Source organism: Plasmodium gonderi, assembly GCF_002157705.1.
Source record: "Plasmodium gonderi DNA, contig: Chr14, whole genome shotgun sequence".
Taxonomy (NCBI): domain Eukaryota; phylum Apicomplexa; class Aconoidasida; order Haemosporida; family Plasmodiidae; genus Plasmodium; species Plasmodium gonderi.
The window spans coordinates 2,066,503-2,083,781 of NW_021628939.1; the positions used below are offsets into that span (position 1 = coordinate 2,066,503).

At 30.7% G+C, this 17,279-nt stretch overlaps 3 protein-coding genes across 3 annotated transcripts; 2 read left to right on the forward strand and 1 right to left on the reverse strand.

The window, feature by feature from the left end:
• Positions 1-2,329: 2,329 nt before the first annotated feature.
• On the forward strand, positions 2,330-8,233 carry PGO_144460 (potassium channel; the record flags this gene model as incomplete). Its single annotated transcript, XM_028690436.1, has 2 exons — positions 2,330-8,005; positions 8,204-8,233. 2 exons carry the CDS (start codon positions 2,330-2,332, stop codon positions 8,231-8,233), a joined length of 5,706 nt encoding a protein of 1,901 aa, XP_028546237.1.
• Positions 8,234-9,460: 1,227 nt separating this feature from the next.
• On the forward strand, positions 9,461-13,021 carry PGO_144470 (hypothetical protein, conserved; the record flags this gene model as incomplete). Its single annotated transcript, XM_028690437.1, has 1 exon — positions 9,461-13,021. One exon carries the CDS (start codon positions 9,461-9,463, stop codon positions 13,019-13,021), a length of 3,561 nt encoding a protein of 1,186 aa, XP_028546238.1.
• A 188-nt stretch (positions 13,022-13,209) lies between these two features.
• PGO_144480 (hypothetical protein, conserved) lies at positions 13,210-16,212 on the reverse strand (the record flags this gene model as incomplete). The annotated part of the gene is made up of 1 exon (XM_028690438.1): positions 13,210-16,212. One exon carries the CDS (start codon positions 16,210-16,212, stop codon positions 13,210-13,212), a length of 3,003 nt encoding a protein of 1,000 aa, XP_028546239.1.
• Positions 16,213-17,279: the final 1,067 nt, after the last annotated feature.

Here is a 17,279-nt window from a genome sequence, read left to right on the forward strand (position 1 = left end):
TGTAAAAAACGGATGAAAAAAAAAAAAAAAAAAAAAAAAAAAAAATACGTTACACAAGCATATGTCCGTTTTTTTTTTTTTTTTTTTTTTCATGAGCAAGCACACATAAAGGAGTACCTAGTGAACTTAGTGCGGATGAGATCTCTGAACAGAAGTTGGAGCCACATGTGTGCACCGCTCAATTCACACAGGTTAATACACATTAAGGAATAAAAATAAAAATGGGCGAGAAAAAGGAAAAAAGAGAGGAAAATAAAATAAAACAAAAGAAGCAAAACAAAAGAAGCAAAACAAAAGAAGCAAAACAAAAGAAGCAAAACAAAAGAAGCAAAACAAAAGAAGCAAAACAAAAGAAGCAAAACAAAAGAAGCAAAACAAAAGAAGCAAAACAAAAGAAGCATAACAAGTAAAGCAAAACAAAAGAAGCATAACAAAAGAAGCATAACAAAAGAAGCATAACAAGTAAAGCAAAACACGCAAAACAAAACAAGCAAAACAAAACAAAAGCAAAGCAAAGAAACGTTTCTCACATATTTTGCAACTACACTGTGTATCGCGTATTGCATGTAGCACTTGTTTGAATTTATTTTAAAAGGACGAAGGGTTAGCTCCATGCTCCCCATACAAATTAAGGTTTTATTTAATTTTTGACAAAAAAAAATCTAAATAAAAAAGAAAAGGTGTTATTTTTTTTTAGGGCAAGGGAAATGTATCGTTTCCCCGTGTTCAATTACTTTGCTTTAAACCCCCAAATTATTTAACTAATTTTAATTTACTTCTTACTGCTCCGTATGATTATTTTTGTGTTTTCATTTGTCTCCCGTAAGATACCATTTCAAGCGCTATTTTATATCATCCACCCTTTTAGTATTATCATCCCCAACACTTTTATTACACATGGCACAATTTTGAAACTCTTTTTTTTTTTTTTTTTTTTTTTTATTTCTCCCCCACACATACCTCCCTTGCGTTATGCTCAGAATTGTAAAATACACATCCCAAGAGGGAAAAAAAAAAAAAAAAAAAAAAAAAAAAAAAAATACAGATGAATATATTATGGAGAACATTTTCCAGCAGAAGAGAAGAAGCATAGGAGCTCATGACGTCACTACGAAAATGCATATGAACATATAGAGGCAGCTAAACCCACACAAATAAACAGATGAGTACAGACATGCATATATATATATATATATATATGTATATGTATATCCATCTTTACTATGTAACTTAAACGAGTTCGTCTTATTCTAGACAACAAAAATAAAATTTCCCTCTCGAGTCTATTTCAAATTTCAAATTTGCAGCTGTAGAATCAACCTAAGTGGGGGGAAGGGATTAAGTCAAAAATTCCGGAATGATTGCATTATAACTCAGTTTATACCTTTTATTTTTTATTTTATTTTATTTTTTTTATGTAACATTGTGGATAATTTGCTTTTGCCGAATAGTCCTATCGGTCAAAAGGTGTAAATAAAAAAAATAAAAAAAAAAGACACGTGAATATACTTTTCCTTAGTATATTAGAAGAGAAAACATCCCTAAAATGGTATTATACGGATCTAGTTAGTTGATATAAATAAAAATTTTGAAATTTTTTTTTATAATTGCTACTCCAGTTCATCAGGAGGGATCCATGACGCTAATGCTTTTTGCTAGTCTAATCGACACAAAAACGCTTAGCAGATGCTTCCACTGGTTCTGCCATCTCAACTTGTTCAATTCATTGAAATATTTCAAGTCAATACTCACCCAGAGCTACAAACAAAGACGAAGCAAAACACCCCATAACTATGTTCAATCCTGAATATGTAATACCTCCTAACCGATGCACTTATTCTTAGTAGTAAAAGGGGTTGGGAAAAAAAAAAAAAAAAAAAAATTAAAAGACACATTGGGAAAAGCATGATGAGGGATAACCCTGAGAAAAATAAAACTTTGAAAGGGTTTGTTCATGGAAAAGATAAAAATGATAAACGTTTAGAAGGAACAAGAAAAGAAGTGGTGATATCGTCAAATACTGTTCAGTTGAATGATTGTAAAGGAGACGAGGAAGAAGGAAAAGATGAGACATTTATCTATTCTGATTTTGTAGAACATAGCGAATCGAAGAGTGAGCATCATGACAATCTTGATGAGGTGAGGAGATGGAATGGTAAAAATGGGAAGGTGAAAAAATTGATTTCTATACAAGATGACAGATACGAACACAATAATATAGAAACTCAAAACAAAAAAAAAAAAAAAAAAAAAAAAAAAAAAAAAAAAAAAAGGGAATCAAATAAAGATATATAGAATCCAAAATTATATATACAAAGTATTCACATCTATGCTTTGTTTGCTAATTGTTATACTGATACTTTACGCATCAATTGATATTTCGACAAATTATGGTCCAGTTATAATCGTGTATATTATTGTTCTTGAATTTGGAAGTATGTTAATTTCTTACATTTTGTTACAATTCCCTTTTTTCTATCGCATTTTAAAAAATATATTCACAAGAGCAAGAAACATAAACAAATATTCACATCAATATAAACCATTTTATTATGATAGTCCATCTAATAGTGATGACAAGGATTCCATTAGCATTGAGAGAGGCAAGAAAAAGAGGAGAAATACATTTGCCCTTTTCACTATAAATAGAAATAATAATAAAAGGTATAGTGTGAAAAATCTTTTCATGGGATATAATAAATCTAAACGCGAAAAGAAGGAGAAGAAAAATGATAAACCAGATGATAGTGACCGTTTAGCTAACGGATTACTAACGAATGTGGGTTCAGGACAATCCAAGATGCAAAAGAATGAAAATAATATACTGACGACTATAGGAAAAAATCGAAATAATGACGATAATGGAAATAACTACAAGAGACAAAGTATCTACCTAGATGATTGCAACATGTGGATGAATAGTGATATGAAAAAAGTGAATAAGAAGAAAAATTTTAATTTTTCCAAATCCCTTAGTTTTAATATTAATTTAAATGAAGATAATGATATGATGTTAAAAGATTCAGCTAGTTTCAGTAATATCAAAATATTTCTTGGACATAGATCAAGTAAATTTGTTCCAAGTAAGAGTAAAATAAAATCTATAAAATCTTCCATATATAACAAATACGTCCCATTAACATTTACTTCGTCTTATAAAAACAATATGGTTACACAATTTTTGAAAGCACATACAGAGAATATACAATCAGGTAGCTCTGAATATACATCTTCTTGCAGTGAAGAAGAGGTAGGATTTAACAAAAATAGATACAAAAAAGTATGTATTCAGAAATGTGAAGAGAAAAGAAATAATGGAAAAAAAATGGAAATATCAGATCAGAAGAAAGAAGAAGATGAACATTTTCAAAAACGTATGATATGTAAGGAAATAAAATCACATAGCAAAGAAGGTTTAGATATTAGATCCAATTTATATACAGCAAAAAGTGCAATACTATTTAGTAATAAAAAAAAAAAGAGAAAATATCAATATGAGAAATTAATTCGAGGTAGAACTCGTTATTTTAGAAGAATGAAATGTTTGAATAAGATAAAAAAATTATTTTATTTTTTTATTAATTATAATATGAAATCTTCTAAAACGAGGAATAATTTATTTCTCTTTTTTAGAGGAATATCTCTTTATATAAAACATCAGTTTGTACATTACATGTCTTATGAACCCGTTTGGATTATTGCTATATTGATTAGAATAGTTATGTGGTGTATTGTATGGCTATGGGCAGCTAGCTATATGGAAAGAAAGCCAAAAAATTATCAAATAACAGAATGGAATATGAAAAATGTACCTTCCTTATATGGGTACATAGAATGCACATTCCAATGGTGTGGTGTTTTTGATTATTTTTTTGGATTATACTTTACAAATAATAAATTGAAATATATTTTCTCTTTTTTTTCATTAATAGATTTTATAACCACACCTGTATCTTCATTAATCATGAATTTCATGTGTGAAAATAAGTATAGTCAAAATTACTGGTTTTTGATATTAGGTCCGTTAAGATTTTTAAGATTAGTAAGAGCAGAAAGTACAATCAGTTCATGCTTCTTCTGGTTGAGTGATGTAAAAATTATAATTATTGGAATTATCATTTTGGCATTAGCAATATTATTTACTTTTTCTGGAATCATGTATATTTTAGAAGCTCCAGATATAGAAAGAGATTTTGTGACACCTCTCGATTTTATATACTTTGGTGTTATAACTATGTCAACTGTTGGATATGGAGATTATACTCCTGTAACACCTGCAGGTAAATATTTAACAATGTTTATTATAATTACATGTATCAGTTTTGTTGGAGCACAATTTAAAAGATTGAAGGAGGCCATGTTTAGTCCTAAAACAATCATGGGAATTATTCCAAAACAAGATGATGATTATATACTTATACTTGGTCCAGTAAGTCCTACTCAATTATTATACATTTGTAAAGCAATAAATAACAGCTTTCCAAATTCAGTAGAATCAATTTTTTTATTTACTCCTTTACCAGTTATTATATACCGTTTTGTCTATGGGAGTATAGTGAAGAATACAAATATAAAAGTATGTATTAATGGAGGAAATGAATGTTTCATTTGTCCAAGTATCATTTACGATGCTGTGATAAATGCTAGAGCTTTGTACATATTGAATAATGTGGATTCAGAAAAATACACACTTCAGAATCAGCAAATATTTTTGGCTAGCAACAATTTAAATTTTAATAACAATGATCAGAGTCAAAGAATTAGTTCAAATGATATTATACATAATAATATTATAAACAAATTTAATGGAGAGAAAACAAAGAAGTGGAAATATTCAGATATTTTCTCAGAATATAAAAATGAAATAAACAAAAATAATATGCATAATTTAGAAATGAACATGAACATTAATGATTCTCATTTTGTAAAAGAAAGAGATGATCAAGAATGTCTTTTAAGATTCATAGGAACCTACAACATTTGTAACACACTGATACCTATCACACTTCAGTTGTCTAATAATACTTATGAGGAATTAATAAAATCCATGAATGTATACAACTACCTCAGCATGGAAGAGTTGAAATATGCACTACTAGCCAAAAGCATAAATTGTAAAGGACTTTTCTTCTTAATCATAAATTTTTTTTACAAACCAAAGGCAGTTAAAAGTTTGAAGAAATACATTATTGATTTGAAATTGCTCATGTATAATAGAATTCTGAAACGAAAGAACCGAGAAAAAATGAATAATGCTGCAGGAAATAATATTAACAGTAGCAGTGAAATGTCCTCTTCTGCTTCAGGGATGTCATTCAATGCCATGGATTCTGATATAAGACCGATGAAGAAATCGAAGAACCCACGTGGCAACACATTCAGGGATAGACAACCTGGTACCTTCAACAGGAGAAGCGCTGTGCAGCGAGGGAGCCAAAAGAGGAGAAACAAAGAGGAGAAAGATAAGAAGAGTGATAAGAAGAAAGGGAAGAATAAAATTAACAATTCTGAAATGGACAAAACAGAAATGAAGGAGACGGAGATGCAGGAGGTGAATAGGAAGGGAGTGAATGCAAGCCATTCTGATATGCAACAAACTAGACAGAGCAGTAGTAGCGAATCAGAAGGAGAGAAAAAAAACAAAGTGATAGAATCAAAAGAAAATATAGATAGCATATATCAAAATGGCATGTTCCTTTTGAAATCTATGGAAGAAGTAGATGTTTCACATAGCCCTAGTTATAGGAACTATTATCATATGCTTGAAAGAGTTAGTTTAAATATGTATTACTATTTAGAAGGCTTAAAGTATAACATTTATCGATTTCAATTTCCTGAATGTATGAGAGGTTTTTTATTTCAAACAGCGACAGAATATTTGTACCAAAAATATAGCGCCTTTTTAATTGGTATTATAACTATCAATAAGGAAATATTTTTAAATCCATCTGATTATATTATAGGAGAAGAAAATAAGTTCTATTATACTTCTGCTTTTTCTGGCATTATTCTAACTACTAGTTTAGATAACTTGATTAAGTTATCTTCTATTAAGAATATCTCGAAGAAGGTGTACGAGTATAACGACAGAAGAATCAGTGAGAGATTTCATCTTACCACGAAAAGTGTACCTCCTCGAAGTAGACATAAAGGAGAGCAGGAGCAGAAGGAGGAGGGAATGCATCACTCCTGTGATAATGAAAACGATGCTAGAGAAAAAGGGAAGAAAAAGACATATTCAAAACGTGGGAAAGTTAATTTCAGACAAAATGATGACGAATCAATTACAAGTCCAGATGTAGACCATAAGGGGGAAGAAAATCATAATGATAATAATGGCGAAAACAATCGTGTCTGTAAGAATAATCGTGAGGAAGATGACCCAAAGGAAGGAAAAAAGAGAGGAAGAAGAACTTCTGATCCAGAGGAAGGAATAATAAGAAGGAAGAGTAACCTCTTTTACAATTTCATTTTGGGTATTTATGAAATTGATAATTACATATCAGCATACAGGGACATATTTACAGATAAGAACAAACCCTTGCTGCTCGTGTGTGGGTGGCCAGACAACATACACATGTTTCTCAAGCATTTGCAGATGCGCTTCGGCAGTTGCCTGCGGCACAAGGGGAAGAAAATGAGAAGGTGCAAACAGAATCGGAATCGGAATCGGAATCGGAAGCAGAAGCAGAACCAGAACCAGAATCAGGAGCACGACCAGAAGCAGAACCAGAAGCAGAAGCAAAGGAACTACCATACGGATGCATGCAGTAATGGAGAAAGCAGCAGTGGTCATGGAGACTGTAGTAGCAGTTCAGAAGACAGCGGGAGAGATAGTGTCCTGGAGAACAAGATGAGGAGGAATAAAAAAAAAATCCGCATGGAAATGAAATATAATATGATAATTCTGTCTTTGCATGTGCCAAAATTCAACTATGAAAATGATATTTTCAACTTTTCCGATAGCGTTGCATTTATCAGAGGGTCAGCATTAAATAGCACAAACTTGATACAAGCAGGTTTATTCTATGCAAAGAGACTCGTAATATTCAATGCCAATCATAGTCTCTTCATTGACAAGGATGCATACAGAATAGATAACGAAGTTATAATCATAAAAAATATAATATATCAGTTATACAATACTGTGCTAAAGAATAAATATAATTACCTAAATTTGATAAAAAAAATTTTTAAAAAAGAATTTAAGGATGAAAATATTAACGAGAAGGTATTTTCTACTAATATGTCTCATCAACTGAATGAAATGATAAAAGTGACAACCTGCTCATCCTCCTTGTTCACCACATCGTGTGCATCATCTCCAACAACATCATCTGCATCATCTTCAGACAGGTCCCCCATATCATCTAACACTAGCAGCTCCAATTACAGCTCGTCCAATCGAAGCAGTAATAGTAGTTCATATATACAGCAAAGGGGAGGGAGAAGAATGCTAAACATTTTTAATACTAATCGAAATCCATACCTTATATGTTTAATTAAGAATTCAGAAAGCTTAGAATACATTGATGGAAGTATAAATTTATCATATGAAAATTATAACGACAATGAAAAAATGAATAAAATATGGGAAAATTGTGGAGAATATATTTACACATTTGAACTTGTTTCAGCAAACATATTTGTTGATGAGATGCTTCATAATTTAGTTTCTTTTTCTTTACCCATAAGTAAATATGCAATTGAATATTCTGTTATATATTCTCTACTTGGTATTGATATAAATGAATATTCAAAAAATGCAAAAGCTTTTCATCAAAATTTAAAATTAAGCACAGGACAAGTCAGCTTAATTCCAATTCCATCTTACTTTTACAAGAAGAGCTTCTACAAATGTTTCTCCTACTTCCTCCACAACAAGCAATGCTTGTGTATAGGAATTTTGCGTTACATGGACATTTCTCCTCTAAGCAGAAAATCTCGTAAACTCTTCGTACTCTCCTGCCCCTCAAGGACTATGAAAATTGAGCAAGACGACCAGGTAGGCAACCTCACCAGTGTCTTGGTGTGCACCACGCGTCGAAAAATAATAGAAGGGAAAAAATAAAGAAAAAAAGAAAAAAAAGCTAGCTTGGCAATAACCTTTATGAACAGCGAACCTTTTTCGCATTAAACAAAAGTTTTTTTATTTTACTCATGTAACATAATTTTTTTTTTTTTTTTTTTAATCCTCTTTTAGGCTTACGTAATTTCGAACATTACAAAGTGAATCTTTTGGCATTAAAAAAAAAAAAGGAAAAAAATAAAATAATAAAATAATTTTGAAAGCTCTCTGGGAGTTGAACGAAATGTTTACATCGAATGAGAAGACAATAAAAGAGGGAGAAAGCACCCCCACCCAACCCCCGTGAAAATAGAAGATAAAAAAAAAAAAAAAAAAAAAAAACACAAAAAACGCATTGACAGTTTATAATATTTACACACCAAAAAAAAAAAATAAAAAATAAAATAAGGAGATATAAAAGTTCTTTGTATGCCACCTGCACCCAGCGTGGCAATGTCAGTAGTACATACACGTGCCCCAAGTTGACAAATCCGATTCATTCACAATGGGGAAAGATATCCTCTCACCATGTACAACTGCTACTATATTGGTTGTTCCACAACTAGCTGTAGCTTAATTGGTCTACGCCACACGTCTCCTCATGTTGTCTAGCATGTGTGCACACATAGCCCTTTTTCGCACACGTATTTTCCCCTTGACATATTTCAATCCTTTTACCATTTGACATACACTTATGAAATATTTTTAACGTCTTCTTTAATCTGAATATTGTGGAAAAAAAAAAAAAAAAGAAGTGATAAAGAAAGAAAACAAAATGGAGGTGAAGAAAGAACAATAATTTTTTTTTTTTTTTTTTTTTTTTTTTTTTTAGTTGTTCATTTCACCTTGCTTCGTTGTGTGTAGCATTTTACCTTTTTTTTTTTTTTTTTTTGTTCAAAGAACTATAAGACAATTCGTGCGCACTGCATGCCACAATGTGCTTCTTTAATTTTGTTTTCCGTGTTTGTGTAGTTGTGCATCCGCGTGGTTACTTATTTGTTTAGCTATTATTTTACTTTCTATTTTCGTGCCTTCAATTTTTTTTTTTTTTTTTTTTTTTTTTTTTCTTAAATCCCAATTTTGTTCTGAATGTTCAGGTAAAAACGAAACAAATTCTTGCCTGCAAGGTGACACTTTTTGGATTTACATTTTGAATTACATTTTGAGTTGCATTTTGTATTGCATTCTGACCTGCATTTTGTATTGCATTCTGACCTGCATTTTGTATTGCATTCTGACCTGCATTTTGTATCACATTCTGACCTGCATTTTGTATCACATTCTGACCTGCATTTTGTATCACATTCTGACCTGCACTTGCATTGGCGTTAATTGTTTTTGAAGAATAAAATATGCAACGACAGCTATATATATAAACAGGGGAGGTGGAAAATGAAAACCCCCCGAGGGCCTCTTTTCAAACGAATAACAAAGTTTTACAGAAATGTCACCAAAAATGTCTCTATTTTTTGCATGAATTTGATATTCTGCCATTTTGACCGTGACTTGATAATCACCCTGATCAAGTTACATAAAAGGATATTAAAAAAGTATGAACAAAAAGGAAAGACACACTTTGATGAAGAATATTTCATAATTTTTAATTATGTAATTTATTCTTATTTTAATTTTCTTCTCTCCCAGTTGGACAGCAACAATTCCGTCCACTTTGATATCCCTTATGATTTCAACAATCACAGTGATGTAGCTGCTTTCATTTTGAATACAAAGCAGTTAACAAAAGGGAGGAAGTTCAATTCGATCAAATTAAAGAGACTGCTAACCAGCCATTATGCAATTGGACGAATAAATGACAAGGGGAGGTATCATGTCGCTACTGAAAATCCTACACATGTGCCAATACAGGAAGAACAACAAATAAAGGATATAAATGGAAGGGAAATACTGAGGCGAGGAAATTTATATAAACAAAATGGATACATAAGTTATGAATCCGATCAGAAGAGAGATAAATACCCAAATAGGAAATTAGTACAATGTGACATTGACAATGGTATCTATGAGGATTCTGAGTTTAGAAAAAGTTGTGCAAATAGTGCTACTATCAATGCAGACAATAAGGATACTCGGACTAGTGACGCAAGAATGGCTACTTCAATTAGAAAAAAAACGCGCTTTCATATGTATGGATCGAAAGGAATTCCATTTTTCACACCCGTAGGATGTGATAAGTTCAGAGAATATCAATTTGTTCAAGAGATGAAACATTTATATGGGCACACACAATACTGGAAATATCTCATACAGTTGAATGTAAAATGTAGAATCAGAAACCAACATAACAGAAAGGATCTAGAAAAAGAAGGAGAAGCAAAGAATTTAAATAAAAACATCCACATAGACATTTATAAAAATATTTACAATCTATTTAAACATATGAATAAAATGCATTTCGAAAATGTAGAAATGATGAAAAGAAAAAAAGAACAACTGTCAATAACACATAATTATGAAATGGAAAATTTTATTAATCAAAATAAAATGATAAAAAAGAATACTTCTAACGATGGAGGAAAAATTAATGATATGGTTTTTAAGCATATTGCTGAGAAGGAGGCTTTATCTAGACACACCGAACACGAAGTAAAGGTAATGCAACTTATAAATTTGAAAGAATATAAAAAACATATTTTTTACATCTTTAATATTATACAGAATGAGAAGAATGTTTTATCTTTGCCACCTCTACCAATGGATGAATTCAAAAAAGTTGAGACAGTTGTGAACGATTCAATAGAGGATAAACAAAATGAATTTTTTACTTGCACGGGCAAGGGATATTGTACACGATTTGCATATATAATAAAATTTTTTCATTTTTTATACCTTTACAAATTGATTAAAAGTAAGTTAAATATAGTAAGTTATCTTCATTTCTACATAAAGCACTCTCTGTGTGACACGTTGAAACTTTCAATCATATTCAGTCTTGGTGAAATCGAGAACCTGCTTGAATCCAATAAAAAGAACAATGAGGCCTTCAAGGAGAGATTCTATGATTTGTTAATTCGGTTATCTCAAGATTCTTATGCCTACAGATGCATGGTTCATGATGAACTGTGCACTCAGATATTGCCAAAGTGTTGCAACATCGAGAAGGCAAATCACAAAATAGAATCAGTCACTCGTGAGAGAACCCTGTTGGAGAATGAAAAAGTAGATGCTAACGAACTTTCAAAAGTGAAGAACTCTATTGCTTATTCTACAATTATTTCGAATAATACTACCTCTACTAATAATGCAGATGTTGTAAGGGAAGAGACTAGGTTTCTCGCTTTGGCAGAAAGGGGTTCAAAATATTTTGATAAGAATGGACGCTTTAGAAGTAGATGTATAAGATCTATGAATGAAAAAAACTTTTTTAAAAAGAATTACGATAGTACGTACAAATATCTTAGAGATGATTCTATTCGATTTCTAAATGAGATGAACTCTTATGACATTGGGGAGGAGGAATCTAAGAATCATCTAAACAAAATAAGCATAAAAGATAAAAAATTAAATGGGCTTATCCTATACATGAATGAAGATATAAATAATTTTTGTAAAGAAAATATATACAAAAACCTTTTTAACATCAGTATGCAGAAAACAGACTTTATCTTTCCTACCTTGAAAGAACAGCTAGCTATGTTCCACGAGTTTATAAGTGTTCATCCGAAAGACAATTGTATGGAAGATAAATATGTACAAAAGGGACATGAACATGTTCAGGCAAAAAAGCGCCAGAGAGGCGGCTCTAGGCGCGCTAACGGAACAAAATTACGATGTGGAAATATCATCATAACAAGACATACTAATTTGAAAATAGGAATGAGCAAAAGCAGCACGACAAGCAGCTCGATAAAGAACCCCCAAAACAACTCGATAAAGGATCCGAAAAACAACTCGATAAGCAACTCTAGCTGTAGAGCCAGTTCTACTGAAGAAGAAGAAAAAAAGAAAAAAGTGTCACCATATGATATCACAGCGATTAAACAGCACGCAAATGAATTTTTCACTTTGAGTAAAATTAATACTAGTAATGTATTCCCTCCCCCACCGATGGTGCCAATTTATGACAAATTTAGAAAAAGTAGTCATAATTTTATGAATAATCAAGAGGGCGGGAAAAAAGCATACGAGTCGGAGGAAAAAAGAAATAAGAATTTTTATAAAAATTATTCAAATTATCCAAATTATTCAAATTATTCAAATTATTCAAATTATCCAAGTTATCCAAATTATCCAAATTATTCAAATTATCCAAGTTATCCAAATTATTCAAATTATCCAAGTTATCCAAATTATCCAAATTATTCAAATTATCCAAGTTATCCAAATTATCCAAATTTTTTAAAAAAAAAAAAAAATATCAACGTGGATATAATTTACCATGTGATAATACCAAAGAATGCAAACAGAAAAAGTTTTCAAATTATACTACTTTCTATATTTAAGATATTAGATTTGTGTAAAATGCACAATGTTTCTTCATTATCGTGTTCTCTTCCATATGTGCATAATGTTGTTTATAACAATAAACGTCCCGTTGTGTATGCATTTATGTATTCTCTTATTTTCAGTATTCTGAATTATGTGAAATGTACACAATCGTCTGCTAATCAGATAAAAGTTCTACATTTCATTTTACCAAATCTGAACTACTCTGAGGGGTGCAATCACAAGCATGATGGGATGGTGGACACAGAACAATATAAGCAGCAGAACACGAACAAGATACGCTCAAAAAATGAAGAAGGTGAGGAAGAGAAGAAGGAGATAGGATCTATGAATGTTATTAAACAAAAGAACCATCATCATAGATGCAAGAAAATTCCGAATCAAGGTTCTGGTAGACAATCTGATGGGAGGATATCCAGCATAACTTCATTTATTCACAAAGTTCAGGAGGATTTGCGTAAAAAATTCATGCTAATTGAAAGTGTTTGATTGGGTTGATATATTTTTTATTTTATTATTTTATTTTATTATTTTATTATTTTATTTTTTTTCTGCATCTATGTGTTGCTGTGTCGGGATGTGATAAGCGAGACCCTTCCCTGTTGCTTGCCCCAATGTACTTGTCAGAAGGGAAACAATTTTTTGGAGATGATAAAAATTGTAGTGCTCATTTTAAGCTAGGTAAAACGTCTGTGATGAACAAATAATTCATTCTTTATTTCGAGGGACATGACATCATTTGGATGGTAATTTTTAAACCTTACTAAATTAGAAAGCATTTTTGTTTTCAACACATTCAATGCGCGGTTATCCAGATGTGGATCAGAACTCACAAGTTGATGATTACTTCTGTCGTCCATAGGAATATAAAATATTTGGTGATAATGAAATCTGTTGCATAGCAATTTATTTACATCCAAAATACAATTAACAATTGGTAATTTTGATCGAATGTTCCATATTATCTTGTTTTGATTATTTGTGTTATTCTCAATAGAGTTATAAATATTATTAATTTCATTTTCTACATCTTTAAATATACAGTTGTGGAAATATTTTTTGAATGTTTTTAAAACATTTGCACATTTCATTTGATCATGAGATAATGTGTTATTCTCCTTACTTATTAATTCATCACAAAATTCTGAATTTCCAATTTTTAAACAATTTTTCATTTCATCCAGAGGATCATCTTTTTTAATATTGTTACGGTTTTTCTGATCCTTTATTTTTGAGCTTTCGGATTGATCATAATGGTATTCCTTGAATATGTCATTAGCATTAGAATCCACTATGGATGTATTCTCGCGTGGATTCACAACATAACTCGTGTTCATTTCTTTCTGTTCATTTATTGTATCTAACTTGTGGTTTCTTAGTGATGGATGAAACACATCTGTCCGAATGTTATCAACTGTTTTTTTAAAGGAGGATTCTTTTTCACCCATCGAAGGAGAATCATGCCCAATTTTTTTCACACAATTCGAGTCGCTCAAGCCATTCGAATCATTCAAGCCATTCGAGTCGCTCAACCCATTCGAGTTATACCCATTTGTACACGAGCCATACTCATCTCTACACCCCTCAGGTGTGGTTTCCATTTGGTTTATTCCAAATGGAGAGTATACCTTGGAGTCATTCTCATGGTTTTTCTTCTCTAAGTGAGTTATTTCACTTTGTATTCGTATGCATTTTTCTTCTGTGGAGATAATGGGCGAACACAGAGAACTCATGTTTCTATAAAAGAGAAAATAATACTTGTTCAAAAAGGTGTTAAAATTCTCCTGTCTCATGAAGTGAAAAAATGCAGAAATAGAAAGCGTGTCTTCAAATATATGAGAATTATATTGAGGAGATATGTGTACGTTATTTTTCTTCACAAGGGATATTAGAAATTCTGATAAAGCATAAAGTGCTTTTTTTAAGCAATGACGAACTAGGAAAATTTTTTCAAATGCAAGTGCACCTTTTCTATCGTTTATATTTGGATTTATAATGTTTAATTTGCAGAATATATCACTAAAAAGTTTATTTAATTTTGGAAAGTTTCTTTTTTTTCTCAATTTTTGTTTTGATTGTAATAGAGTAGTGGACATATCATCCATCATAGCAGAACTACTTCGTGCATAAACAAGGGATGTGTCATAAGAGTACATAATTGATAAGAATGAGTACATCTTTTCTTCAGATTTATCTTTAAATAAAGAAAAATAAGAAATAAATTTGTGAATAACTTCTCCTATGTATAAATAAATATTTTTTTTAAAAAATACAAATTCATTTTCTTCCATAAATTTAATGATAATAAGGAATAATTTAAAAGAACTAATTCCCCCCTGTGATGCATCATTTAAATTATATTCTGTTAATAATATTTTAAAAAATATAATTACATATTTGATGAGGGCATTTTCTTTTATATAATTTTGTGTTTTTATTGTACTCACAATTGCACTCACTTGATTGAATGAAAAATCGATAGATATCTGCATTTCTGTGAAGAAGCATTTAATTATTGGTACTTTTGCATTTATTATTTCTTTTATAATTGCTTTTTTAAATAATTTATTATTTTTCATTTCATTGTATAATTTATGGACATTTGTTCTGTTGTTTTCGATACTGTTGTAGATGCAAATATCCATGTCTGAGTTGTACATGTCCAAATCTGTATTACATGAGCCAAATATTAAAAGGTAAAATTCTGGATATATACCTTTCAAAAATATTTCCACTTCATTTAGTAGTTTTTTCCTCTTTATTATTTCGTGAGGTCTAGGTTTCATCAGGTGGGTTAAAAGAATCACTTCTCTCCCTAGATTGTGAAAAAGTTCTAGAATAGAACTGCATAAATATTGCTTTTGTATGAAGTACGCCAAATCATCATCCTTTGATGTGTGGCACTTTTTTGTTTCGCACTTTGTTTGGCTATTCTCCACCTTTGTCATCTCCATATATTCATTCAAATTATTATCTATATCATTCATCATCATCTTGTAAGTATCAACAGCATGTTCCTTACAATAGTATATTCTCTTCAATTCATTTAGATAATGGAAAAAACGATTTTTTCCATTTTTTTGGACAAACTCACTTATATGATTTCCCCTGATAAGGAACATATATTTAATATACCTATAATAAATCCTTCTTTCTTTTCTTATTGCTTTTCCTTGTATTCTTTTCACTTTCCTCTTCTTCCAGTCTTTGCAACTGTATCTTTTTGATATTATCCTTCCATTTTTGCCATATCTAGTACTTACATGGGAGGATGATGGTGATGGAGACGGTGATGATGGGATGTTGTACTTTTTACTTCTATAACTTTCTTCTTTCTCTTTTTTCATACCACTATACATTTTTATTTTTTCTCTCCCTCGTATTTTCGTTACTCCTTGTGCTTCTGATGAATGTGCATCCTCACTAAGGTTATGCCACTCTGGGGAAATGTTTCCATCCTTTCTAATTTTCTCCTTCCCTTTTTTCTTGTCATTCGCGTTCTCTTTCTCTTCATCACATGTCACGTCATCTCCCAATGCATCGTAGAACGATTCCTTAAGTGCACCCATTTTTTGTGCAAACTTTTTGGACATGTTAAATTTTGTTATCTTTTTCCTATTCACTTTTTTTTGTTGTTTTTTCAAGTTAGACATTTTATCACCTTCTGATAATGCTTTCATGTATGTAGCTCGTTAGTCCAGATGTGTTACCTGGGGCGATGGAATTACTTTTCTCCGGAAGATTGTTTTTCTTTGGTCATGAGAATATTGAGTTTGGGAAAAAAAAAAACTCTTAATTATAAAAACATATATACTGTTTGTAGTGATGGTTTGATGCGTGTGTTTCACTAAGTGTTGTATATCACTATGAGACAAAATTTTCATTTCGTAACATTAGGGACAACAACCCAGTTTTGCTGAATTTGTTTATACACACCCAATAGGGCTTACTTCCCTATTTTATACATGCATAGAAGCATGCTTATGTGATTACATATTTTTACTTTGCTGACACTTGTTTTTAAAATTTCGCATGATTGAAACGGATGCTTTTCTTCCTTTTCAATGCACATTCGAAAGTTGCATTCAGAAGTTAATAAATGAATCATTACAGGAGGAGGGGTGTTACAGTGGTGACAAAAAAAAAAATTAAATAAAATAAAACAAAATGAAATGAAATAAAATGAACTAAAATGAACTAAAATGAAATAAAATAATAATTGTGAAAAATAACTCGTGACTTGGGAAATTCGAATTTTCTCACACGGGTTAAAGAACAATGCATTCAATAGCACTCATGGTAAAATAAATAAACCACAAGCAAGAGAAGTGGCAAAAAATAAAAAAAAATATGCAATATAAAAAATGTAGTAATAGGAAAAAAAAAAAAAAAAAAAAAGGGGTCATATTTATAGCCTTAGCGTCGGCTACTGAGGTATTTTTTATATAATCTAATATATGTGGTTAAAATATGACAAAAAAAAAAAAAAAAAAAAAATGGAAAATAATTTATATCATATGTTATATTTATATTATATATATTTATATTTAAACTAAGTGAAACTAAATTGCTAGTAATGTATAGAATTGTATATATATATAAAAAATTAAGGGCAATGAAAAATTGTCATGATAATTAGCTACTTCATTCGTTGCGTGAGAGAAGCCATAATGTTTATGGCATAACACAACATTATAAGTGAATTTTTTTTTTTTTTTTTTTTTTCTTTTTCACGAAAATAATACAT